This window comes from Elephas maximus, chromosome 1 (genome assembly GCF_024166365.1).
Source record: "Elephas maximus indicus isolate mEleMax1 chromosome 1, mEleMax1 primary haplotype, whole genome shotgun sequence".
NCBI lineage: Eukaryota > Metazoa > Chordata > Mammalia > Proboscidea > Elephantidae > Elephas > Elephas maximus.
Genome location: NC_064819.1, coordinates 217,466,488 through 217,493,308, shown reverse-complemented (window position 1 = coordinate 217,493,308; position 26,821 = coordinate 217,466,488). Strand labels below are relative to the sequence as shown.

At 39.6% G+C, this 26,821-nt stretch overlaps 1 protein-coding gene across 1 annotated transcript; it reads right to left on the bottom strand.

The window, feature by feature from the left end:
- Positions 1–397: 397 nt before the first annotated feature.
- RAB32 (RAB32, member RAS oncogene family) lies at positions 398–25,978 on the bottom strand. Its single transcript, XM_049903105.1, has 3 exons — positions 25,637–25,978; positions 8,355–8,632; positions 398–910 (listed from the first exon to the last, which is right to left on the bottom strand). Exons 1-3 carry the CDS (start codon positions 25,884–25,886, stop codon positions 761–763), a joined length of 678 nt encoding a protein of 225 aa, XP_049759062.1. The 5' UTR covers positions 25,887–25,978; the 3' UTR covers positions 398–760.
- Between the last annotated feature and the right edge of the window lie 843 nt (positions 25,979–26,821).

Sequence of the window (26,821 nt, the reverse complement as noted above, 5' to 3'; positions counted from 1 at the left end):
ATATGCTTTGAAATAAATTCTCTCCTTGAGCGCTATTACAGATTAAAAAAAAAAACAGCTCTAGTAACAGATAATTGTGACAGTAGTATCCATCATGGCATAAACACATAGGAAGGAGAGAGATGGGACTAGTGAGAGAGAAGAAAAATGTTAATCTGTATTGTTCCCGAGTTATAACATAGATATCCATAACTAGTTAGGACTAGTTAAATTATACTACTTAAGGATAACAATTTTACATGAAGCATCAAAGTTTTGAATGGAAAAAAAAGAAACTGCTAAACAGGAACATCAAGCCTTCAGTGGCTAACAGAGTCTTAAGAAAGCTCGGGTCACTCCACTGAGAGTAAGGGTGGAATGTGGAGATAGTAATACAAACTCACAAAATTATCAGAAGACAGCAAGGAAAGTTTTATTACCACCGCCAGTGCTTACACTAAAGGCTACAACTTGGAAGTCTAACTAAATCCAGAGGAACTGTCATTTAAAAAGATGTTAAAAATAATGTAAACATTATCCTCAATGCAATGGCAACAACAACCAAAGCCCAAGTGTTCATCTGTTCAGTTGTGGAGCCACTAGGAGGAATACTTCACTGAAGGTCCCATGTTCAAATGAGCACAGGCTTCCAGGGTGCTGTCATTTTAAAGCCTTATCTGTATGAAGATTCACAATGCAGCATGTCATCCGTAATCCATCCTCAGGAATTCGTTCAGAATCCAGTCAGGCTGCATTTGGCATGACAGGAGCAGGAGCCATGTTAGCAACACTGGGATTTCCTCTCTGCTGTCAAGGTGTCCTGATCCAGTTTAATTTTGTCCGCATCATTTTCTTCATTAGGAAAGTTTTGGTGGTTCGCAAGAATATTCTCTACCAGGAATCGGGCTGCTTCATCTATGTTTATGTTATCCTGTAATGCAGGAATGAGTAACAGGATCAGAATTAATTCCTAGAAGAAAGCATTAATAGCATAAGTGGGAACTAGGAGAATTTATCAGAGAGGGCAATGACATACACTAAGTATTCCAGGTACCATCTTCTTCTCCACTATTAAACTGTCCGGTTCCTAAGAGTCCAATGGAACACTCTTCTCTTTACAAAGATCACTCTTTTTGATGTTCTTATTTAAACTTTTGCCACCAAGATTTAATGAGCTGTCTAGATGGTTGAAAACGAACCTCCACCCTGCTCTGGATACTGCTCCCATAAATGAAAGCAACCAGACTGAAAAATTCCTGCCCTTGAATACCTAACTGAAGCATTCAGAATACATGGTGAAGAAGTAAAAAGTAGCTAAAGGGCTAAACCACATTAAAATACAATAAATGCATCATGTTATTCTTCCATCTCTGAACACAAATTATTATAAATTAACCAGGAACAACACAATGGGTATTATGTCCATTAAGAATAACCTTAGAAATCATGCTATAACAACATTTGTGTGATTGATTTATAAGTTGACTCTAAATACACAATAAGTAACACAGCAAAAGCTGTGGTTATTTAAAATAAACTTAAAGTCTTCATTTTTAAATCATTTCAGGTTTACGAAATTGTTCTGGAAATAGTAAAAAAGAAAATACAATCCTGTGTAACTTTTACGCATTTTTCCCTAACATTAACATCTTAGATAGCCAAATTTCAGTTATCAGAATCAAGAAATTTAATAATAATATTGTACCAATACATGCATGCATCTGTCAGTTTGTCATACCGCGGGGGCTTGAGTGTTGCTGTGATGACGGAAGCTATGCCACAGGTACTCAAATACCAGCAGGGTCATCCAGGGTGGACAGGTTTCAGCTGAGCTTCCAGAGTAGGACAGACTAGGCAGAAGAACCTGGTGGTCTACTTCTGAAAGAACTTAGCCAGTGAAAACTTTATGAACAGCAGAAGAACACTGTCTGATATAGTGCCGGAAGATGAGCCCTTCAGGTTGAAAGGCACTCAAAATACCACTGAGGAAGAGCTACCTGTCAAAGTAGAGTTGACCTTAATGACATGGACGGAGTCAAGCTTTTGGGACCTTCATCTGATGATGTGGCATAACTCAAAATGAGAAGAAACAGCTGTAGACATCCAATAATAACTGGAATGTGGAATGTATGAATTATGAACCTAGGAAAATTAGAAATTGTCAAAAATGAAATGGAACAAATAAACATCAATATCCTAGGCATTAGTGAGCTGAGATGGACTGGTATTGGCCATTTTGAATTGGACATCATATGGCCTACTATGGCGGGAATGACAAATTGAAGAGGAATAGTGTTCCAGTCATTGTCAAAAAGAACATTTCAAGGTCTACCCTGAAGTACAATGCTGTCAGTGATAGGATAATATCCATCCGCCTACAAGGAAGTCCAGTTAATACGATTATTATTCAAATTTACCAACCAACCACTAAAGCCAAAGATGAAGAAACTGAAGATTTTTTATCAACTTCTGTAGTCTGAAACTGAACGAGCATGCAATCAGGATGCACCAATAATTACTGGTGATTGGAATGTGAAAGTTGGAAATGAAGAAGGAGTTGGAAAATGTGGCCTTGGAGATAGAAACAATGGAGGAGATCACATAATAGAATTTTGTACGACCAACCACGTCTTCATTGCAAATACTTTTTCAACAACAAAAATGGTGACTATACACATGGACATCGCCGGATGGAATACACAGGAATGAAATCGACTATATCTGTGGAAAGAGACAATGGAAAAGCTCAATATCATCAGTCAGAACAAGACCAGGGGCCAACTGCAGAACAGACCATCAATTGCTGATGTGCAAGCTCAACCTGAAGCTTAAAAAAATTAGAACAAGTCCAGGAGAGCCTAAGTATGACCTTGAGTATATCCTACCTGAATTAGAGACCATCTCAAGAATAGATTTGACACACTGAACGCTAATGACTGAAGACCAGAAGAGTTGTGGAATGACATCAAGGACATCACACATGAAGAAAGTAAGAGGCCATTAAAAAAGACAGACAAGGAAGAAAAGACCAAAATGAATGTCAGAAGAGACTCTGAAAGCTGCTCTAGAATGTCAAGTTGCTAAAGTGAAAGGAAGAAATGATGACGTAAAAGAGCTGCAAAGAAGATTTCAAAGGGCAGCTTAAGAGGACAAAGTATTATAATGATATGTGCAAAGACCCGGAGTTAGAAAACCAAAAAGGAAGAATATGCTTGGCATTTCTCAAGGTGAGAGAACTGAAACAAAAATTCAAGCCTCGAGTTGCAATAGTGACGGATTCTATAGGCATAATACTGAATGACACAGAAAATATCAAAACAAAATGTAAGGAATAAACAGAGCCACTGTACCAAAAAGAATTGATTGATATTGAATCATTTCAGGAGATGGTATATGATCAAGAACCAACGGTATCAAAGTAAGACATCCAAACTGCACTGAAGGCATGATGGAAAAACAAGATTCCAGGAACTGATGGAATACCAACTGAGACGTTTCAACAAACAGATGCACTGCAGAAGTACTCACTCATCTATGCCAAGAAATTTGGAAGACATCTACCTGGCTAACCGACGAGAAGAGATCCATATTTATGCCTATTCCAAAGAAAGGTAATCCAACCAAATACGGAAATTATCGAACACTATCATTAATATCACAGGCAAGTAAAATTTTGCTGAACATCACTGAAAAGCAGTTGCAGTACATTGAGAAGAAACTACCAGAAACTCAAGCCAGGTTCAGAAGAGGATGTTGAACAAGGGATATCATTGCTGATGTCAGATGAATCCTGGCTAAAAGCAGAGAATACCAGAAAGATGTTTACCTGTGCCTTATTGACTATGCAAAGGCATTCGACTGCATGGATCATACCAAATTGTAGATAGCATTGTGAAGAATGGGAATTTCAGAACATGTAATTGTGCTCATGAGGAACCTGTACCTAGATCAAGAGGCAGCTGTTCGAATAGAACAATGGGACACTGTGTGGTTTAAAGTCAGGAAAGATGTGTGCTGGGGTTGTATCTTTTCGCCGTACTTATTCAATCTGTATGCTCAGCAAATAAACTGAGAAGCTGAACTATATGAAGAAGAATGGGACATCAGGATTGGAGGAAGAGTCACTAACATCCTGTGTTATGCAGATGACACAGCCTTGCTTGCTGAAAGTGAAGAGGACTTGAAACACTTACTGATGAAGATCAAAGACTACAGCCTTCATTATGGATTACACCTCAACATAAAGAAAACAAAAATCCTCACAACTGGACGGATTAGCAACATGATGATAAATGGAGAAAAGACTGAAGTTGTCAAGGATTTCATTTTACTTGGATCCACAATCAATGCCCATGGAACTGGTAGGCAAGAACTCAAATTCCAGGTCTTTCCATATTTCATTATAATATTTTAGTTTGTCTTCTCCAGCTGCCCTTTGAAATCTTCAGTTCTTTCACTTCATCATTTCTTCCTTTTGCTTTAGCTACTCTATGTTGAAGAGCAAGTTTCAGAGTCTCTTCTGACATCTATTCTGGTCTTTTCTTTCTTTCCTGTGTTTTTAATGATCTTTTGATTTCTTCATGTATAACGTCCTTAATGTCATCACACAACTCGCCTGGTCTTCAGTCATTACTGTTCAATGCATCAAATCTACTCTTGAGATGGTCTCTAAATTCAGATAGGATAATATACTGAAGGTCATACTTTGTCCTGGACTTCTTGTGATTTTCTTAAGCTTCAACTTGAACTCACACTTGAGCAACTGACTGTTCCCCAGTTGGTCCCTGGCCTTGTTCTGACTGAGTGTCTCCATGGTTTCTTTCCACTGATGTAGTCAATTTGATTCCTTTATATTTCATCCAGCAAGGTCCACTTATATAGTCACCATTTATGTTGCTGAAAAAGGTATTTGTAGTGAAGAAGTGGTTGGTCTTGCAAAATTCTCTCACGCAATTTCTGGCATCGTTTCTATCACCAAGGCCACATTTTCCATCTACTGGTTCTTCTTTGTTTCCAACTTTCACATTTCAATTATCAGTAATTATCAACGCATCTTGTTTGCATGTTTGTTCAATTTCAGACTGCAGAGTTGGTAAAAATTTTCAATTTCTTCATCTTTGGCATTAGTGGTCATTGCCTAATTTGATTAACATATTAATTGTCTTCCTTGTACACATATGGGATGTTGTTTTCTATGACTGACAGCGTTGTACTTCAGGGTAGATCTTGAAATGTTATTTTCGACAATGAGTAAGTTGCCATTTTTCTTCATTTTGTTACTGCCAGCATAGTAGAACATATGATTGTCTGATTCAAAGTGATCAGGATCAGTCCAATTTAGCTCACTAATGCTTAGGATATTGATCTTCATGTGGTCCATTTAATTTTTCACAACTTTCAATTTTTTCCTAGATTCATACTTCATACATGCCATGTTCTGATTATTAATGGATGTTTTCAGCTGTTTCTTCTCATTTTGAGTCATGCCACATCAGCAAATGAAGGTCCTGAAAGCTTGACTCCATCCATGTCATTGAGGTTGACTCTACTTTGAAGAAGGAAGCTCTTCCTCTGCCATATTTTGAGTGCCTTCCAACCTAAGGGGCTCATCTTCCAGCACTATATCAGACAATGTTCCACTACTATTCACAAGATTTTCATTATAGCCACTTCTATTAGATAGCCAGGTCCTTCTTCCTAGTCTGTCTTAGTCTGGAAGCTCCATTGAAACCTGTCCACCATGGGTAACCCTGCTGGTACTTGAAATACTGGTGGCATTGCTTCCAGCATCACAACAACAAGTAAGCCACCACAGTATTATGACAAACTGACAGACATGGTGGCCATAAAGATTATAGTCTTTGAAACCCTACAGGGCAGTTCTACCTCTGTTCTATACGGTAGGTATGTGCTGGAATTGACTCAATGGCTATGGTTTTTTTGGTTTATTGTGCCAATATTAACCTGTCAACAAAGTCAGTAAGAAAAGCAAATCACCTGAGAGATACACAGAGCAGACAGAGGTCATGGCTGTCCAGAACAAGTCCTTGTATAAGAAGCCTGTTCATCCATGATTTCTTCACTCTGAAACTATTTTTTATTCTGAAACTATTTTTATTATGGTAAAATACAACTTTTTTTTTTTACCATCTTAATCACAAAACTCCGCAACATTAATTACATTTACCACGTTGCTTTGCCATCACCACTATCCATTTCAAGAGTCTTTCATCATCCCAAACAGAAACACAGTACCTCCCAAACGATAACTCCCCATTCCCTTTACCCTTACCCCCGGCAATCACTAATAAACTTCTGTCTCTACGCATTTGCGTATTCTAGGTATTTCATGTAAATGGGATCACATGGAATTTATCCTTTTGTGCATGACTTATTTTACTTAACATAACGATTTCAAGGTTCATTCATGTTGCAGCATGCATCAGAACTTCATTCCTTTTTATGGCTAATATTCCATTGTATGTATATACCACCTTTTGTTTATCTGTTCATCTGTTGATGAATACTTGCGTTGTTTTCACCTTTTGGCTACTGCGAAAAATGCTGCAGTGAACGTTGGTATACACGTATCTTTTTGAGTCCCTTCTTTCAAGCCTTTATGTAATACTAATTTTTAAAATGCTAGAATGTATTTATTTAAATGAATGGCCTTTAGCTTATGAGCAGACACCTCTGTCTCCAGCAGATACTCTTATTCCAATGACATCATCACTGTTCTCATTATTTTTGGAGCTGTTTTTGTATACTCCCTCATACCTTTGCTTTCACTATTCTGATCCTCAATGGCACTGAGTTTTTTCACTTTAAGGGTTTTTCTGGTAAAAGTTAAAAGTAACCTGGTAGTAAGTCTGCAGAATGAGGTAGGTATTTTGTGGGAAGTGAAAGGTTCGCTGTTCAAACCCACCCTGAGGTGCCTCAGAAGAAAGTCCTGGTGATCTGCTTTAGAAAGGTCCCATCCATGAAAACCGGATGGAGTGCAGCTCTACCCGGCACACACGGCATCCCATGACTTAGGATCAACTCGGCAGCAAATGGGTTTGTATGTATGTACACATATGCATACGTGTATGTGTATGTGAGGGAGCCCTGGTGGCCTAGTGGTTAAGCACTTGGCTGCTAACTGAAAGATCTGAGGTTCAAACCCACTGGCCGCTCTGAGGGAGAGAGATCTGGCAGTCTGCTTCCGTGAAGATTGACAGCCTTGGAAATCCTGTGGGGCAGTTCTGCTCTGTCCTGTTGGGTCACTCTGAGTTGGAATTTGACTCAATGGCAACTAACAACAACATATGAATATGTTTATAAATAAATGCACAGAGAGCATATTAAAAGCTGGAACTGAATTAAGATTACACCAAATTTATGGCTTAATGTTGTTTGCCATCATGGAATTTGTCAAACATTTAATCATACTTATATACATCTGAATGTTATTTGATCCTGTTAGTGAAACTTCTGAAGCACAAAAACAAATGTCTCCCTCAATATTTTGTACTTGTAATTGTCACCACCGTTTTTTATACAGCTAGACTGTTAAGATTTTTGATAACCAACCTAAGTGTCCTGTTTCCAGGCCACGCTGGAAAAATCATTTTTTTCCTTCCAAAGGCATTTTATCCAGCTTCCATAAAGGACGGAGAAAGAAAACAAACTCAGCAAAGTCTCACTCTCACTCATGAAGAGGCACATCACAATACTAAAGCTCTCCCCTTGTTCGGATTCCTTCAGGCTAAGTTAATCCAAAGCTCTTCACACATCATTTGAATAAATCTTCTCTCTGACCTTTTCATTGCCTTCATTAGTCCTACAGGGGACCTACATCTTCACCAGAGACACCCCTCCTGCCTCTTTTAGACTCTGGAAAAATAAAAAATGTTCGTGCTTCACAACACGTCTCACCCTTGTCAACTCCAGTAGCATACGGTTCACATTAAAAGGTTCAAACTCACAAAAAATGTCCTTTTTTTTTCTGCTGTAAAAAAGTAGCCCATTTATATTTTAATAAAAGATCTGCCCTTCTATTGACCTCCCCATTGGCCAATTTTGAAAGCAAAGCTTTGAACCGGTTCATTCCAGTTTGAACCCCTGATGTAGAATTTGCATTTCCACCCCAGATATACTGAATCAGAATCCACATTTTAACAAGATATAAGAATCACTTGGGGATGGGGATCTTGTTAAAATTTGAAAGCACTACTGCTGCAGACTCAAAGAAGCACTAACATATCCATGCTAGGTTTCGCTTTTTCTAGGCTTCCACAAACCACTCGAATAAATCCATCAAAACACTTTATAATTAGAGCTCAAATTTACAATCTAAACAGCACAGTAGATTCATAAAGCAAAGTAGATCTTACCTTTGCAGAGGTTTCAAACCATCCACTGAAGCCATGTTCTTTGCAGAACTGGTCCATCTGGGGAGGACTCTGGCCACTCTCCTTTTTCTGGTCACATTTGTTAGCTAGGAGGACAGCAGGAATAGGGCTGCCATTTGGGAGATGGACCTTACTGTCTAGATCATTTTTCCATTTTAAGACTGCCTCAAATGTGGAACTTCTTGATATATCAAAGACTATGAAAGCACCAAGAGCTTCTTTATAATATACTCGAGTCATGTTGCCAAACCGCTCCTGTCCTAGAAATAATAAGAGATGAAAGAAATCATAATTCAGACAGAGTTTATACTTAAATACAACCTCTTTGACCTTAGGAATAATGCTATAAACAAATCTCTTCCATTCTACAGCAATATAAATGGGTGGGATTAAGAACATTCACACACATCCATGACCCAAAAAGCAGAAGTGGCTGGTCATACTGAGTACACAATTGTCTAGTTTTATGTTCTGTGCATGTACAGCCCATTCTCCAGAAATATCAATACAACAAAGTCAGTCATTTTATCCTCCTCTTACCTTGTTCTAAGAGAAGAGAAGTAGTAAAGGAAATAAGGAAGCTGGGAGTGGAGGGAAAAGGACAAGAATAGAAGAAAATGAAGCTTGCAGGAAGAAGATAAATGTAGTGGGTAAAACGCTAGTCAGAAAGATTAGAGCTGCTCATGAGATAAAGTAGCTCGTGTTCTCAATGCATCTTTCCTTCACATCTTTAGCCTATGTCCACTTTGACTCAATACGCAAGCCCGCTCTCCTTTGAGAAGGCAGATGCACGCAAACCTACTATTTTAGAACAAAAGCAGTACAGTTGGTTATATTATTATAAGAAAGGTCAATTGCAGAGTTCTTCAAATAGCATTGTACTTTTTAAATAATTTAACTTATGTTGAATGCGTTGGTTAAAAAAAAAGTCTGATTAATAGATTATATCAGACTTTGCAATGCATTCTCCTACTATCTTGTATCATACTAATCTTTGATGTATAAAGCACGCTTATCTTCACCTGGCAGATAAAAACAGGCAAAGAGATGCCTGGCCAGGAATTCAGTTATACTGACTAAAGAAGATAGGACTAGAATCCAGGTCTTCTGACTCTCACGAGGTCTATGAAGTATGGTACCAGGCATTCTGAACTATCTTGTAGTAGCCTTAACTTCTGAAGCTCATACCTTCAGGTTGTCAAATTACTAACTAGAATGCTAAGGAAAAATGACTAGTGATTAATGCAAACCTAAGATTTACAGCTATGTGACCTATAATAAAGATGCTATGCTACAACACTTTTCTATTAAAATACATGACGAGAAACAAGTTTTATCTATATTTTGTTGATAGTAACAAATCCAAAGCTACCCAAAAATATAAAATGCTTTCTCCTCCAAACTTCTACTATGCCATTATACAATTTTAAATATTGTTTGATGGGATGATGGAAGTAAAATATAATAGTCAGCTTAAATGGATGACTTTAAAATTGAACTGCTTTGTGATACCTCCTCATATGGGTTTATCTAAAGTTCTACAGTGATAGTCCAAAAGTCTGAATTTTATTATAACAGATGGTCATACACGAAACTCCAAAATTTCATATATGAAATTACAAAAAAAAAAAAAAAATGAACATGACAGTGGGGGAAACTCCATTGTCATGTTCACTTTTTTTTTGTAATATAAATCTGCTTAATTAACTGTTTAGTTCATTTGGTCACAATGCTTACATTTACAAAAAGTTAGCATTATGCCATTTTTCCATAAATAGACATTTAATCACACAGGGCATGCTCAATACCCTATTCTGCAAAAAGATCATGTAGATGCATTAAAGTGGTTCCCGTTCAGTTTCACTAGAGAGCACGTACTACCAACCGCTTAATTTTGATGAATTTTAACCATTAAATAGGAAATGACAATGGCACCAAGAAAAACTAGCCTCATTAAGGTAGCCTAGGTTATAAGGTTGTTATATAGCTATGAAAAAGTATGCCTTTGGACCATCCCTCTCATTTAGAAAAGGTGGGACACCAAACGAGTAAAAAAGTAGCATATAAATCTGAAAGTTATAAAGAGCTATTAAGCTTTAGTGAATATTCCTTTATGAATAATCTGTTGTTGTCATCGTTAGGCGCTGTTGAGTCAGTTCCGACTCATAGCAACCCTATGTACAACAGTACTAAACAATGCCTGGTCCTGCGCCATCCTCACAATTGTTATGTTTGAGCCCATTGTTGCAGCCACTGTGTCAATCCATTTCCTTCAGGATCTTGCTCTTTTTTGCTGACTCACCACTTTACCAAGCATGATGTCCTTCTCCAGGGACTGGTCTCACCTGATAACATGTTCAAAATATGAGACGAAGTCTCACCATCCTTGCTTCTAAGGAGCATTCTGGCTATACTTCTTCCAAGGCAGAATCATCTGTAAATCCCTAAAAATATTTCTTTTTATCAATAATACTAAATCACATTCAAATTTTTAATCATGAAAATTTTCTGGTAAAGCATAAAAGAACCAGAAATGTATATGACAAAGAGTTTTAGAGGAGGACCCTGGGGCTTAGAAATATCAATTGGTTTTCTGTAGGTCTCACAGCTAAGATTCAAAACTCCCTCACTGTCTTGACAGCAGAAGTGTGCTTTTTAACAACCACACTATATGTATACGGCAAGTCAAAATAATGTCAATTATACTGTTGAGCAAATGAAAAGGCACAGACTAGAAGAAAATACTGCAATCATACATATGATAAAGGATTTGTATGCAGACTATACAATGAATTCTCATAACTCTATAATAAGAAAATAAACCAATAAGAAAGTAGACAAAAGCCTGGAACAGACACTTCACCAAAGAACATATATGACAAATTCACACGGAAAAAGATGCTCAGCATTATTTATTATTGGGGAAATGCAGTTTTAACCCACAGTGAGATGCTACTTCACACCCACTAAAATGGCTAAAATTTAAAAGTCTGAGTATACAAAGTGTTGGCAAGGATGTGGAGCAACTGGAACTCTCAGGCACTGATGATGAGAATGTAAAATGGTAAACCACTATGGAAAACAATTTGCTAGTTTCTTAAAAAATTAAAGATACATCTACCATACAACTCATCTGTCCCAATCCTAGGTACTTACACAAACAAAATCAAAGCATACGTCCACACAAAAGCATACACAGGAATGTTCAGAGTGGCTGTATTTTTAATTGTCAAATACTGGAAGCAAGCCAAATGCTGATCAACAGATTAATGGATAAACTATGCTATATCTGTACGGTGAGATACTATTCAACAACTAAAGAAAAATTATAGATACAAGCAACAGCATGGATCAATCAGAAAACCATTATGCTGAGTGAAAAAAGCCAGACGAGAAGGCGGGAAGGGAAGAAATAGAAGGAAGTAAAGAGAGAGATGGAAGGTGGGGTAAGGAAGAGGGAGAGGAAGGTAAGGAGGTAAGGGAAAGGCAGGGAGAGAGGAAGAGGAAAGAGAAAAAAATAATATTTAAATTTAAAACCATTTATATCAAATTCTAGAAAATGGAAACTATAGTGATACAGTAAGTAGGAAAGGAAGGGCAATGGATTACAAAAAGGCAAGAGGAAAAACTTTTAAGAGTGAGAGAAATGTTTATAATCTTGATTACAGTGATGTTTCACAAGTATATACATACGTCAAAACATCAAATTATATAGTTTATTGTATGCCAACTATACCTCAATAAAGTCACGGGGAGAGTTAATATAAAATGCCTGCCCAGAAACATTCTAGGGCAGAATTTAGCAACCTATGGCCCATGACCAAATCCAGCTACATAAAGTTTTATTGGAACAGAGTCACCTTCACTCGTTTACATATTGTCTATATGTTGTTTTACAAAGGCAGAGTTGAATAGTTGAGACAGAGACAGTATAGCCTACAAAGCCTAACATACTTATTATCAGGTGCTTCATAAAAAAAAAAAAAAAATGATTTCTATTCTGGGGGCTAGAAATATTGCATATCTTAAACTGGAAGTGGTATATAAAAATTCATGAAGGTACACATGTAAACTCTGTGCATGCAAGTTACACTTCACTTTTTAAAAAGTACAAAATTCCAGGCCCATAAAAAAAGCCAAAATCAAATCTGTTGTCAAATTAATTCATAGCGACCCTATAGGACAGAGTAGAACAGTCCCATATGGTTTCCAAGGAGCACCAGGTGGATTAGAACTGCCGACCTTTTGGTAAGCAGCTGTAGCTCTTAACCACTATGTCACCAGGCCCAAGCAACCACTAAATTAATGTTAACCCAGAAACCCAGTGCCGTCAAGTCGATTCCGACTCATAGCGACCCTACAGGACAGAGTAGAACTGCCCCACAGAGTTTCCGAGGAGCAGCTGGTGGATTTGAAGTGCCGACCCTTGGGTTAGCAGCTATAGCACTTCCCACTACGCCACCAGGGTTTCCTTAAATTAATGTTAGCTTTAGTATTATTATTACTGCTGGTGTTAGTTGCCATTGAGTCAATTCAGATTCATGGCAACTGCATGTAAGCAGAGTAGAACCATGTTCCTTTCAGTTTTCAAGGCTGTAACTTTCAGAAGCAGATCACCAGGCCTGTCTCCAAGGTGCCTGTGGGTGGGTTCAAACTGCCTTGTCTGCTTAAGCCAATTGGCCTTAGAGATCATCTAAGTCCCTCCCAGCTCTCACATTTTGAGATTTTTAGGATCCTGTGTTTTAACTTTAACATCATACTGAGTTTCTAAAAAATTCTTTACAATCACAGCAAGGAGGATCAGATGTAAGTGATCCAGCATCAAAGGGCTAAGACTAAGTATTTAGGTAAATAGCTTACATTCTAAAAGAATAGTAAAATACACTTCCTATTTTGCCAAGTTCATAATCTATTTTCAAGAACTCTGAAGTAATCCATTAGTGCTTCAGCGATATACCAAACTACCTCTTTTCGTTTTAAGTAAAAAAACAAATTTCTAAAACACAGTTAAGTTTAATTAGGGAGTGGGGAAAGATAAATGAATCATTTAGAATAATTTTAACATAAAAGGAGTGCTCTCTGAAAACCTAACGGACTATACCTAGATTTAACTCTTCAAAGGTTAACTTCAAGGTCCTTTCTCCACATACCTAGATATTCTAAGTGTTGAGACTCCTATCTTTGTTGTGATTCCTCCCTGGGTAATTTTAGTCTTCTCTTATTACTACCTAAAGCAATTCACTCCAGTGGAAAACATTACTAATGTTCATGAATGTTCGGTTCTCTTCCACTTCTCAGTATATAGAGGATCACACTTCTCAGTACATAGAGGATCTGCCCTCTTGAAGTAAGGAGTAGCCATAAGATGAATCTTGGCCAAAGAAATGTGAATGCAAGTGTCACTACCAAGCAGAATCACTCAGCTATCAGTGCTCCTGGCCTGCTGCAGCAACTTTGAACTCTAATTTTGAGACGACAGCATCATGAGATGAGAGTCTCTGTTGGCCTGGGTCCTCAGGTGACTCCAATGAGAAAAGTCTAAAAAGTCAGTGGCACTTAGATAATTACCTAAACAATAAGAATTTATTTTTAGTTTGCTATTTTTTTTTTTTTTTTTTAAGGCAATAATAGGAGCCTTGTTGGCGCCGTGGTGAAAGCGTTCAGCTGAAGGTGCTTGGCTGGTAACCAAACGATTGGTGGTTCAAACTCACCAGCCACCCTGCACGAGAAAGATGTGGCAGTTTGCTTCCGTAAAGATTTACAGCCTTGGAAACTCTGTCCTACAAGGTTGCTATGGGTCGGCATTGACTCGATGGCAACAGGTTTTTTTGTTTCTAAGTTCATGAGTCATTATACTATACTGTATTAAGCCATTATAAACTTACCCCAGCATTATACTTTAGTATTTAACATGCTAAAATTACAGGCACTGTCAGAAGTAAAATAATTTCCAACACTAAAGAACTTTCACGATGCTAACCAATAAAGGGATGTGATTAACACCAAGACTGTACTACTATGCTCACTGACCATTTTACTCCATTGGCTTGCACAACTTTCCACCAAAAAAGAAGAGCTGTATTATCCCCCAACGAACAAGTTTAAAAGATATGGCATCAAACTGGCACCATCTGAGTTTGGAATTCATAGCACTGATTTTCATAGCTGAATACTGCACTACTCGGAGAGGGTAAAAGGAGTCATGTGATTATGTAATTTCATTCGTTTGCCCATATTTTGTTTTTTATCATAACTACAATGAGAGGAAGAGAGTATAATATAACAGCTATGTCTTTGGAGTCAGAAAGATCTGGGTCCCTGCCCTAACTTTGCAAGTTAGAGGTGTATAGACCTTGGGCACATCTCTTAAGCTTTCTGAGACTCAGATTACTTATGTGTCATGTGGAAATAATTCGTTTCTCCAGATTATTGGAAGTATAAATGAGAATGAAAGCTAAGTGAATTACAGTAACTAGAAAACATCTTTCAATAAATGTTAAGTATTTGTAAGAGAGGGTTAATGGCCAAAAGTTCTCAATTCTAGGATTCTATGCTTATATTTATGTGATCAAGATGAATTGATAATTACTGGTGATTGGAGAACGGATGGTACCAAAAGAAGAAATTCAAGCTGCATTGAAGGCATTGGCAAAAATGAGGGCTCCTGGAATTGACAGAATACCAGTGGAGATGTTTTAATAAATGGATGCAACATTGAGAGCGCTCACTCATCCATATGGAAATCTGGAAGACAGCTACCTGGCCAACCAAATGGAAGAGATCCACATACGTGTCCATTCCAAAGAAAGGTGATCCAATGCAATGCTGAAATCATTTAACAATATCATTAACATCACATGCAAGTAAAATTTTGCTGAAGATAACTCAAAAATGGTTGCAACAGGGAACTGCCAGAAATTCAAGCTGGATTCAGGGGAGGACACGGAATAAGCGATATCATTGCTGATGTCAGACAGATCTTCGCTGAAAGCAGAGAATACCAGAAAGATGTTTACCTGTGTTTTATTGACTATGCAAAGGCATTCAAATGTGTGGATCATAACGAATTATGGATAACATTGTGAAGAATGGGAATTCCGGAACACTTAATTGTGCTGATGTACAACTTGTACATAGACCAAGAGGCAGTCCCTAGAACAGAACAAGGGGATACTGAGTGGTTTAGAATCAGAAAAGGTGTGTGTCAGGGTTGTGTCCTTTCACCATGCTTATTCAATCTGTATGCTGAGCAAATAATCCAAGAAGCTGATCTACATGAAGAAGAATGGGGCATCAGTATAGGAGGAAGACTCATTAACAACCTGCGTTATGCAGATGACACAACCTTGCTTGCTTAAAGTGAAGAGGACTTGAAGCACTTAGTGTTGAGGATCAGAGACTACAGCCTTCAGTATGGATTATGCTTCAACATAAAGAAAAAAAAAATCCTCACAATTGGACCAATGATAAATGGATAAAAGATTGAAGTTGTCAAGGATTTCATTTTACTTGGATCCATAATCAACACCCATGGAAGCAGTAGTCAGGAAATCAAACAATGCACTGCATTAGGCAAATCGGCTGCAAAAGACTTCTTTAAAGTGTTAAAAAAGGTGTCACTTTGAGATCTAAGGTGCTTCTGACCTAAGCCATGGGATTTTCAATCACCTCATATGCATGTGAAAGCTGGAGAGGAATAAGGAAGGCCAAGAGAATTGATGCCTTTAAATTATGGTAATGGAGCATAATACGAATATGCCATGGACTGCCAGAAGAATGAACTAGTCCGTCTTGGAAAAGTACAGCCAGAATGCTCCTTGAAGTGAGGATGGCGAGACTTTGTCTCGTATACTTTGGACTTGGTATCAGGAGGGACCAGTCCCTGGAGAAGGACATCAGGCTTGGTAAAGTGAAAAAGAGGACCCCCAATGAGATGGATTAACACAATGGCTGCAACAATGGGCTCCAACATGGCAAAGATTGTGAGGATGGTGCAGGACCGGGCAGCATTTTGTTCTATTGTGCATAGGGTTGCTATGAGTCAGAGCTGATGGTACCCAACAACAATTACATGCTTATATTTGGAAATGTACTTCAACCTGGAAAAATAAGTATTATAAAAAAATAAAAAATATTTTTTTTTTTATATAGGGGAAGAAATATTCAAAGTTTCTGTTTAAATCATATATAAAGTTTCCTTTTTGCTCATACCACTGCCTCTTGAGACAGAGATTATATACACCTACTTACCAAGCAAAAGAGTAACAAAACTGAGAGGAAAAAAATAGGAAAGTAACTAAAGTAAAAGAAAAATAAACTGCTTTTGAGAACAGCAGTATCACTAAGTAGTTCTCAAAATTAAATACTCCCAGACACTTGGCAATTCAGACTCTGGATTTTTTTTTTTTAATTTGAGACAACCAGGCTTCTGAGGATTTAGGTCACTGCTGAAAACCTGTCTTATTCAACTATTTATATCTTCTGTGGTGACTGTAAGGAGCCCTAGTGGAGCAGCAGTTAAGCGCTTAGCTGCTAACCGCAAGGTCAGTGGTTCGAATCCACCAGTCACTCCACAGGAGAAAGACGTGGCAATCTACTTCCGTAAAGATTAGAAACCCTTATGGGGCAGTTCTACTTTGTCCTGTATGGTTGCTATGACAGGGAACTGACTGCACAGCAATGGGTTTGGGCGGTGACTGTAAAAAGAACAGAAGGCTTTAATCAGCTTAAAGTGGGAAGTTAAATCAGATGATCTTACTGATTTGGGTCCAATGTCCCCACAGTTTTAAAAGTTGAAAATATTGAGCTTTTCCCTTTCTTAATCAATTTATTCAACAAGAACAAGAAATATACTGCCTCTGACTTGATTCTATGGAGCCCTGGTGGTACGGTGGTTAAGAGCTTGGCTGCTAACCAAAAGGTCAGCAGTGTGAATCCAGATCCTTACGGGGCAGCTCTACTCTGCCTATAGCATCACTCTGAGTCAGAATCAACTCAACGGCAATGGGTTTGGTTTTTCCGGTCTTGTTTCCAAACACTACCTCAAAAGGAAGCTCTCGAGAGAGTCACGTGGATAATGAGGTGATGCCACTTCTGTAAATGATGTGAAACTGGGAAAGAGGAACTTAAGGGTCAAGGAAGGCAGGGTAAGAGGCGTTTGTCCAGTTTAGGTGGAGACCTTCTAGAGTGCAGTGAGAAAGTGAGTCTGTTGGCAGGGTGCAGCAAAGCCAACAGAACAATGGTTCTCAACTTTAATATGAATCGTAATCACCCACGGTGCTCATTATGTTGAAGATTTCCAAGCTCTACCTCTTGGAATTCTGATTTGTTAAGTATGACAGATTGCTATCTGCTACCACAAATCCCTTCACAAGACTTTAATTGTGGAAGCAATGCCCCGGGCTTAAATGAAAAACAAAAACAAAACGACTAACTTGTTAGCTTTCCTTGAAGCTAACCCACTGCCATCGAGTCGATTCTGACTCACCTCGCAGTTAGGCATGTCCATCTGATTGGATGGCAAGGACAAAGAATAAGGCCTGGGAACAGCTGAGTAGAGAACTGTCATCCTTAGTCCCTGAAGACTTACTGGTGCTGCCCACCAGCCCTGGACTGCCCATCTACAGACTTCCATGTGAAAGAATCAGCTTCCGTTTTGTTAAACCATGATTTGTAGGGTCATGTGTCAGACGAAGCCGAATCTATTACAGAGTTGATGTTAGGGTATCTGCATTTTAAGCTCCCCGAGTGATTCCATAAAGCGCACTCAGAAACTCAACGGAGATATATTTTAATTTCAAGAAGCGACAGAAAACCACCGCAGAGAATGCATAAGGAAAATATCTGGAGAGGAGTGAGTGGAAATGATGGGGAAGATGAGAATGTAAAGGTCATCTGACAGAAAGACCAACACAGATCCTTAAACTAAACCCCTGCTATCAATTTATTTTTACGTGTTCTGCCTCTCTCAAAAGACTGAAGAAATAACATGTATGAGAAGTGTAAAAAGTTTCTCTCCAAATAAAATTGAATAAAATTCCAAAGACCTTTTCCTTGATCTTTTGTCTTACCCTCCAAAAGTCTCCCACATTTATATTTTTATACTTTTTTAACCATTCAAGAGAAGATTTCTATAGCAGTAGTACAATTTCACTTAAAACTTGTTGACTTAGCCTATTGTCTCTTCCTTAAGGGTTGATTAAGTATGAAATTCTTGCTATATTTAAGGATAAGCTATTCCAGGCTGGAAACCCTGGTGGCGTAGTGGTTAAGCGCTATGGCTGCTAACCTAAAGGTCGGCAGTTCAAATCCGCCAGGCACTCCTTGGAAACTCTATGGGGCAGTTCTACTCTGTCCTATAGGGTCGCTATGAGTCGGAATCAACTTGATGGCAACAAGTTTGGTTTTTTGGTTTTATTCCAGGCTATAAATCTAAGGCCTTCATTCTTTTCTTCTTTGGAAGAGCAGTGCTCACCATTACCTCAGGCCACAAGTTTCTCTAGCCTCTCAATCTATTTTGGTAAGTGCCTTGGAATATGAATCATTGAAAATTCCATATCCTAGGCTTAAGAAAACCAGGTCAGGATAACAGGCATGTGCTGAATACAATTTCTCCTAAAATTATATTTGAAAATAACACTTCGTATCTAGAATAAGGCATGGCTTACAGGCTTTTTTTTTTTTTTTTTTACAGGCTTAGTCGGTGAGGTAACATGGTAGACAAAGCAAATGTCTATAGTTATTGCCCTGCTTTTCCAGGGTGTGCTCTCCAACATACTCTAATAAAATACCATTGTTACCTGAAGAAAAGTCAACACTTAAGAAACAGGCTTTGAAAATACAGGTAGTCCCCAACACACAACATATATGAGTTACAACGATCCACACTTACCACCGTCCTTTTTCTGTGTGTTCACCTTATTGTTAGTAATAGGTGCTACGTACATTGTTGTAACACGTAATTTGCTGATGTTATCATTCTCAGATGCTCACTCACAGATGTTCAATGTTATGATTTACTGATCAAAACACTGCCATATAGCATGCTATGGGCTGGCTGACAATGAAGTCTGTGTAGGTGTTGGTGTAGGAAGTTGTAACAGATCGAAAGTACGGCAATGTTCACCTCTGACGACATATGACAATTGAACTACTTATGGGCTGGATAGCCATTATGGCTCAGACTTCTTTGTTACATGCAACACGGGTGCTGACAAATAATGATCAGATTTATAAAGACACTGATAATAAAAGGTGATAATAATGAAAACTAAAAAAGAAAGAGGTATTCAACTTATGTCAAAACCGACTTACAACAGTCATCAGAATGGAACCCCCTTGTAATTCGGGGACCATCTATACATAAAAAATAAGAAAGTGTTTATCTTGGAGACACTGTGTTTCGTAAGTATGAGGGTATGATGGCTGGAAATTCTGTACTGATGACATAAAGATATGTGATTATTAAAATGGGTGTAAAGTATGAGCTATATGTGCTAACTCAGGAAGAAGCAGAACATTTCAGAATTTAGAAAAGGATTAGTGTTGCTGGTCTGGCACTAGTGCACTTCTTGGAACCGACACGTCTCCAGGTATTGACACCAATTAGCTATGTCTGCTTATTACTTACACCTCTGCGTATTTATAGACTATGGGAATCTCTAAGTCTATACTGCAAAATGAAGAACGGTTAGAAGAGAATTATTTGAGCAACTGGCTGGGAACAAACCCAAGTTTGTCCTTCCCCCAACCCGAGCACTTTTCAGCTTATGTGTGCTGATGAAGGCTTTAGTAAGAATGGTAACAGATCCAAGAGGGAAAGATAAGAGGCATATCTATTAGGGAATTTCCATGTGTGGTAATACAAATATCCTATTATGCTGACCACCCTGCTTGGGCAATTGTGAATACACAGAACAGACTAGGGTAGCCAAAGGTGTTTCAAGACTTGGGAATTAAGAAAGATTTAAAGATGCAAAATGGGATAGTAAGCTGTGCTTATAACTCAGCACAGTAATTGAGCTTGAATAAAGCTGAGGGATGGCAAGACTGTATCAGAGTCAGCTTACCCATATTTAATATAGAGACAAAATCTTCTAAATGAGTTATAATAAAATAAGCACTAGGAAATACAGTATTCAGAGACAAAGACTACCACTAATTATACACAAACTAATTCCTCAGAGTCCTTCTTCTTCATAATTAGAAGAAACTTGAATATGAATAATCCCAGACTGATACACACTTCTAAGGTCATGAAAGTGTCAGAGGTGACATTTCAGATTCTTGCTCATGAAGGACAGTTGGAAAAGAAGACAAGAGGAGGCTAACAGGTATGATAATTGGCAATGTGCAAGACGTAGTAAAGAAATCAAGATCACATTCTAATTTAGGATGAATATCAAGAAATGAAAAATGAATTTAAGTGTGTTTATATAATTTGTAATGTCTTCCAAACATGCATTTTATGTTTGGCAAAGTCCCAGGTACATGAACTTCAGAGAAGATTGTCCTCTATTTGTCTTTCAACAGCCCAAAGGCAATAATAGTGTTTTGCACTGTCTCAGTCATCTACTGCTGCTGTAATAGAAATACCACAAGCGGATGGCCTTAACAAAGAGAAGTTTATTCTCTCACAGTCCAGTAGGCTAGAAGTCTGAATTCAGGGCTCTGGCTCCAGGGGAAGGCTTTCCCTCTCTGTCGGCTCTAGAGGAAGGTCTTTGTCATCAGTCTCCCCTTGGTCTGGGAGCATCTCAGTGCAGGAAGCGCAGGTCCAAAGGGCATGCTCTGCTCCCAGCACTGCTTTCTCGGTGGTATGAGGTCCCCCTGCCTTTCCCCTTGCTTCTTTTATATCTCAAAAGAGATTGGCTTAAGACACTATCTAATCTTGTAGATCTCATCAATACAACAGCAGATAATCCATACTATTAACATACTAGTGATAGGATTTACAACACATAGGAAAATCTCATCAAATGACAAAATGGTGGACAATCACACAATACTGGGAATCACGGCCTAACCAAGTTGATACATATTTTTGGGGGACACAATTCAATCCATGACACTCACTCATATGTTCTATAAAGAAATTTCAATGCTACAAAGGAAATAAAGTCAATAAATACATGAAGATTCAAGTGTACTAGATCTAAATGGACTTTTTTTTTTTTAAAGATTTAGCCTAGACCAGCCACTCAATCTACGTGGATTATTCTACACATGGTAATAGGCTTACAATAAGTAGTAAGCAAAATATTACTTCTCCATCTACAAAAGCACTGAAAGGAAGATCAGAGACATTACAGCCCCATAAACAAGTAGCTCGTACTATATCTAAATTCAGTAGGCATTTATTAAGTTCTCTTTAAAATTATACTGAAGACTTTGATATTTTAATATATTTTATTTTTGTTTTGAGCAGTGGTCTTATAGGTACGGACAGAAAAAAAAAAATCCCAACCCGCTGCCAATCAATCTATTATGACTCACAGTGACCGTATAGGACAAAGTTGGACTGCCCCATAGGGTTTCCAAGGTTACAATCTTTACAGAAGCAGATTGCTGACCTTTCAGTTTCAGCGAGCACTTAACCACTACACCACCAGGGTTCCTTATTTATAATTACACCTGTTGCTGTCAAGTTGATTCCAACTCATAGTGACCTTATGGGCAGAGTAGAAATGCCCCATAGGGTTTCCAAAGCTGTAATCTTTACATATGGGAGTAGACTGCCACATCTTTCTCCTATGGAGTGGCTGGTGGGTTACAACCGCAGACCTTTGGGTTAGCAGTCGAGTGCTTAACCCCTGCACCACCAGGGTTCCATAGGTATGAACTATTGTTGTAAGATAATACCCAGTCGGTTCCAGGTCACAGCGGCCTATGTACAACAACAAGATATCATCTAGTCCTGTGCCATCCTCACAATTGTTATGCTTGAGCTCATTGTTACAAAAAAAAAAATACAGCCACTGTTAATCCATCTTGCCTACGATCTTCCTCTTTTTCACTGACCCTCTACTTTACTAAGCATGATGTCCTTCTCCAGGGACTGGTCCCTCCTGATAACATGTCTAAAGTACATGAGACAAAGTCTCACCATCCTCTAGTTTCTAAGGAGCATTCTGGCCGTATTCCTTCAGAGACAGATTTGTTCCTTCTTCTGGCTGTCCATGGTATATTCAATATTCTGCACCAACACCATAATTTAAATGCATTAATTCTTTGGTCTTCCTTATTCATTGTCCAGCTTTCACATGCATATGAGGCGACTGAAAATATAACGGCTTGGGTTGGGCATACTTTAGTCCTCAAGGTGACATCTTTGCTTAACGCTTTAAAGAGGTCTTTTGCAGCAGATTTGCCCAATACAATCTGTTATTTGATTTCTTGACTGCTGCTTCCGTGGGTGTTGACTGTGGATCCAAGTAAAAGGAAATCATTGGCAACTTCAATCTTTTCCCGTTTATCATGATGGGTTTGGATTAAGAGACAGCAATTGCCTAACACTAAACTGCATCTGTATTTTAAAGCTACAGTCCTCTGATGCAATAGAAAGCATTTGTAAGGTCTGTACATGAGTCACTATGGTTCTTAATTTGAACAGTTGAGCTTAACTTCCAATATTAAATAACTCTTGCCTGTCACACTTGTCAAAGTGTTCAAGAATAGAGACTCTACATAATTTCTTTATCGTTTTACCCACCTCTAAAACAAAACCTAATTAATACTAACAAACACCTTAAATCAGTCATATTAAGTGGCTGACTCCACCGACTGTTTTGCAGTCAAGGAATACTTCTATTCTCTGAAAATTAAATAAAGCCCAATTTTCTTACTACATAAGGCAAGTACGTTTAGTCATGGGGGAAATTTTTGGAGTTGCCTTCAGATTTCCTTCACTACATCAAAAAAAAAAAAAAAAAAACCCATTGCTGTAGAGTCGATTCCAACTCATAGGACCTATCATTACTACTTAATTCAAATGGCACGAACTAGGTTTCAGCAGCAGCTAAACTATTCGAACTGAACATGGTTAATGACTTAGGTACCCTAACTTTGGTTAAAATTAAGTTATTTTTGCCTCTTGATTAATTTATATATTAAGACTTCTTTTTTTTTTTTTTTTAGCTGAAAACCTTGTAAGGTGAACCTAATAAATTATAAATGCCTCATAATCTTACCTCTAATCTAGTTAATTGCTATGTATACTTGCTTAATGGTACCCAGAACCAAACAACAGTATCTAACATCCAGGAATTCTTTTTGGAGATATTCAAATTTTGCCTTCCTTCCTGGCAAAACTCAAGATTTGGCTTTAGGCAAAAGAGCAAGGCTATGTCACCTAGGCAACTGTGTACCAGGGTCTGAGAAAGACTGGATATGCCCCCTTCCTGGCTACATAAGTATGTTCAAGAAGAATGAAAAAAGGAGATTAGATACCTACAAAGAAAACTCTTAGTCATCTTTTTGTTTTCCCAAATCTTCAAACAAAAGCATTTGACTATGAAGCCTAAAAACGGAACTATGGCATAAAAATCTAGGTGTTCGTACTCATTTATTGCAGTGGGACCCAGTGCTAATTTAGTAGCTATATATCATACTCTTTCACATACAGAATAAAGCAGTGTCAACCACCATCCTAGTCAAAGGTTTAAAGTCATTTTCATGGAAATCCATAGCTACTCTGAGGATTTCTGGAGAATGACTGTCACATGTTTACGCAACCTTTAGAATCAAGAAGCAAGGCAGTTATTTAATACTGTTTATTAAATGTTCTGTGCAATCGCAGGAAGTGTTTTGAAAGAAGCCTCTGGCTTCAAACGAACTTTTGGTTTTCTGTAACCAAAAAAACAAAAAAAAGATGCTGAGCCCAAAGCTGATTAAGTACCTTTCTCTGAGGGATTGATATGCTTTTTTTTTTTTTTAATTTGAGCAGTGAAGTTTGTTCTTAAATAAATGAATATATGGGTTTTAATTCTACAATCCTTTCTTCAAAGTAATAGGCTTTAAAAGGAAAGAACACTAAACTAGACCTGTGTACCCCCACTCTGGTGCCAGCTAGGTAATCACGCCCTCCATGGGCCTCAGTTTATGATGTGTGAAAGGCCAGTTCAAAGGTGTCCTCCAACCTTAAGCATGCTCCCATTCACACGCTCTATTGCAGGCTGAGCTTAATTCTTAACACCAATCATGACCCAACAGCGTAGTTTTGGCTACCATTTCCTTAATTCTTAACTGAGCTTAATTCTTAACACCAATCATGACCGAACAGCGTAGTTTTGGCTACCATTTCCTTATTTAAAATTTCCCCAAAGTTCCATAATTAATATCTTTTTAAATGGCCACAAGTATAATACCACGTTTTCTCCATTCAGGGTCACGCATCGGCAGTCGTCTCACTCACCACACCAGCCAGAGCTCAGTTTTTCATAAATTAGAGGGAGGGGAATGTGTACTCCCTCAAAAAGAAAGACTCTCTTGCTCCAAAATGACAACTGAAAGCAAATGCTAACGAAACAACGTCTCTGAAGGGGTAAGGGGCATTGGTTTAGGAACCGTGATAGTAGTATCGGCTTTTCCCCCAAATCTTCATCTAGGTGACCTAACGGTTGAATAAGGACAGGATGTTTGAGGAACGGAGAGTTTCACTCCCAGAAAAGTGTCCTACGCACGATGGAAATGTTCTGAAACCTGGTTTCTCCTGTAGCGCTTGTCACTAACTAGGAGTGTAACTTTGGGTAAGTTATTCACTCACTCTGAACTTCAGTTCTCATCTGTGAAATGTTAAAGCTGAACTTGAGGAGGTGGCCTCTCCCAAAGCAGCCATTCCTTTCCTGGTGTATTACAGGCTTGTCAATACTCAGAGTTAAAACTTCTGAAAAAGCCTCTACGGCTTCCCCACCTTCTGTCACCTGAGACAATCCTGGAGTAGAGGACGTCTTTACATCTTTTAAAATTGAGGGCTTCCCGCTGACTTAGCAGAGGCATCTAATCAGGGTTATTTATTTATTCATTTATTTATTTTATCCTGCTTTTAAATTTCTCAACTACTACTGCTCGTTCCATTGTCCTGATCCCACCAGAGTCCACCTAACCATTGTCGCATTTTTTTATTTGGCTTAGCCTCTTTCTTCTCCTAAACGCACACTGGCAAGATCAGGCAGAGGAGAAAGAAAAAAAGAGAGGAAATGAGCAAGTTTCCCTGCTCCCGACGGACGGAATCTTCGCGAAGGCCCTTCCTGGCGCGGCCGCTCCCTTACCCGCGATGTCCCACAGCTGCAGCCGCACCAGCGTCTTGCTGTCCCAGTTGAGGACCTTGAGAGCGAAGTCCACCCCGATGGTGGCCCGGTAGTGCTGGGAGAAGAGCTGGTGGACGTAGCGCTTGATGATGCTGGTCTTGCCCACGCCGAGCTCGCCGATGACCAGCACCTTGAAGAGGTGCTCGCGGGTCTCGGGCACCGCGTCGGCAGCCGCCCCCCGGCCCAGGTCCCGGCCTCCCCCGCCCGCCATGGGCAAGGCCGGGCCGCGGCTGTCGGCGAGCCCCTTCCCCGAGCCGGCCCCTAGCTCCGGCTGGCCACAGAAACTCCCCCGAGGCCCGCCCGCCCGCCCGGCCGGCCGACCGACCGACACCGCCTGACCGGTCACAGGACCCGGAACCTCCAGTCACAGGAGCCCGCGCGGGGCGGGGAAAGGGCCGGGGCCGGCCGGGGGAGGGCCCGGGGTCGGGGGAGGGCCCGGGGGCCGCTCCCCACTCCCTGCATTCCCCCGGGCTCGGCCCCGACTTCAGCCACTTCCTCCCGTCTCGGCCCTTCCTCGCCCTGTGGCGGCGCCGAGCCCCGGCCGCCCCCTGCTGGGCCCCAGAGGAACAGAGGAGCCCGGAGCCCCGCGCTGCCCGGGGCCGGCGGAGGGGAACGGCGCCCAAGCGTTCCCCGTTTGCGGGCAGCGGTGCTGAGGCGGCCAAGCCACCGGGGAACCGCCGGCGTGAGCGCAGAGCACGCTGAGGCTGGCCAGATGCAGCCCAGCCTTGCTGAAGGCGCTGGCCTAGGAAGAAACTTCCTTCCCCGACTGTACAAAAAACTGCTGGCCAACTCATAGCGTTCGGAGACATAGCGACCATGCCATACGGAATAGAACTGCCCCATAGGGTTTCCAAGGAGCGGCTGGTGGATTCCAACTGCCCACCTTTTGGTTAGCGGCCGAACTCTTAACCATTATTAACCAGAGCTCCTGTCCAGAGGGAATTCAGCACGTGGAGGTCATGGTCTTTGGCCTCTAGCAGTCTGCTTTGGAAAACATGGAAGGAAGTGGCAGAAAGATCCCGAAGTAAACAAAAGACTGATAAAGATTTACTATCTAAATGAAGGAAGAATGAGTCCCAATAGAGAGACAAGGGTCTTTAGAGCTATCTGTTGACTTGAGTTTTTATTTTCCTTTCCCAGAAAGTC

Coding starts and splice junctions, on each gene's coding strand:
- RAB32 (XM_049903105.1), bottom strand. CDS start 25,886: ATGGCGGGCGGGGGAGGCCGGGACCTGGGCCGGGGGGCGGCTGCCGAC. Junction 8,633..25,636: donor GCAGCTGTGGGACATCGCGG/GTAAGGGAGCGG, acceptor TATTATTTCTAG/GACAGGAGCGGTTTGGCAAC. Junction 911..8,354: donor GGTTTGAAACCTCTGCAAAG/GTAAGATCTACT, acceptor CCTGCATTACAG/GATAACATAAACATAGATGA.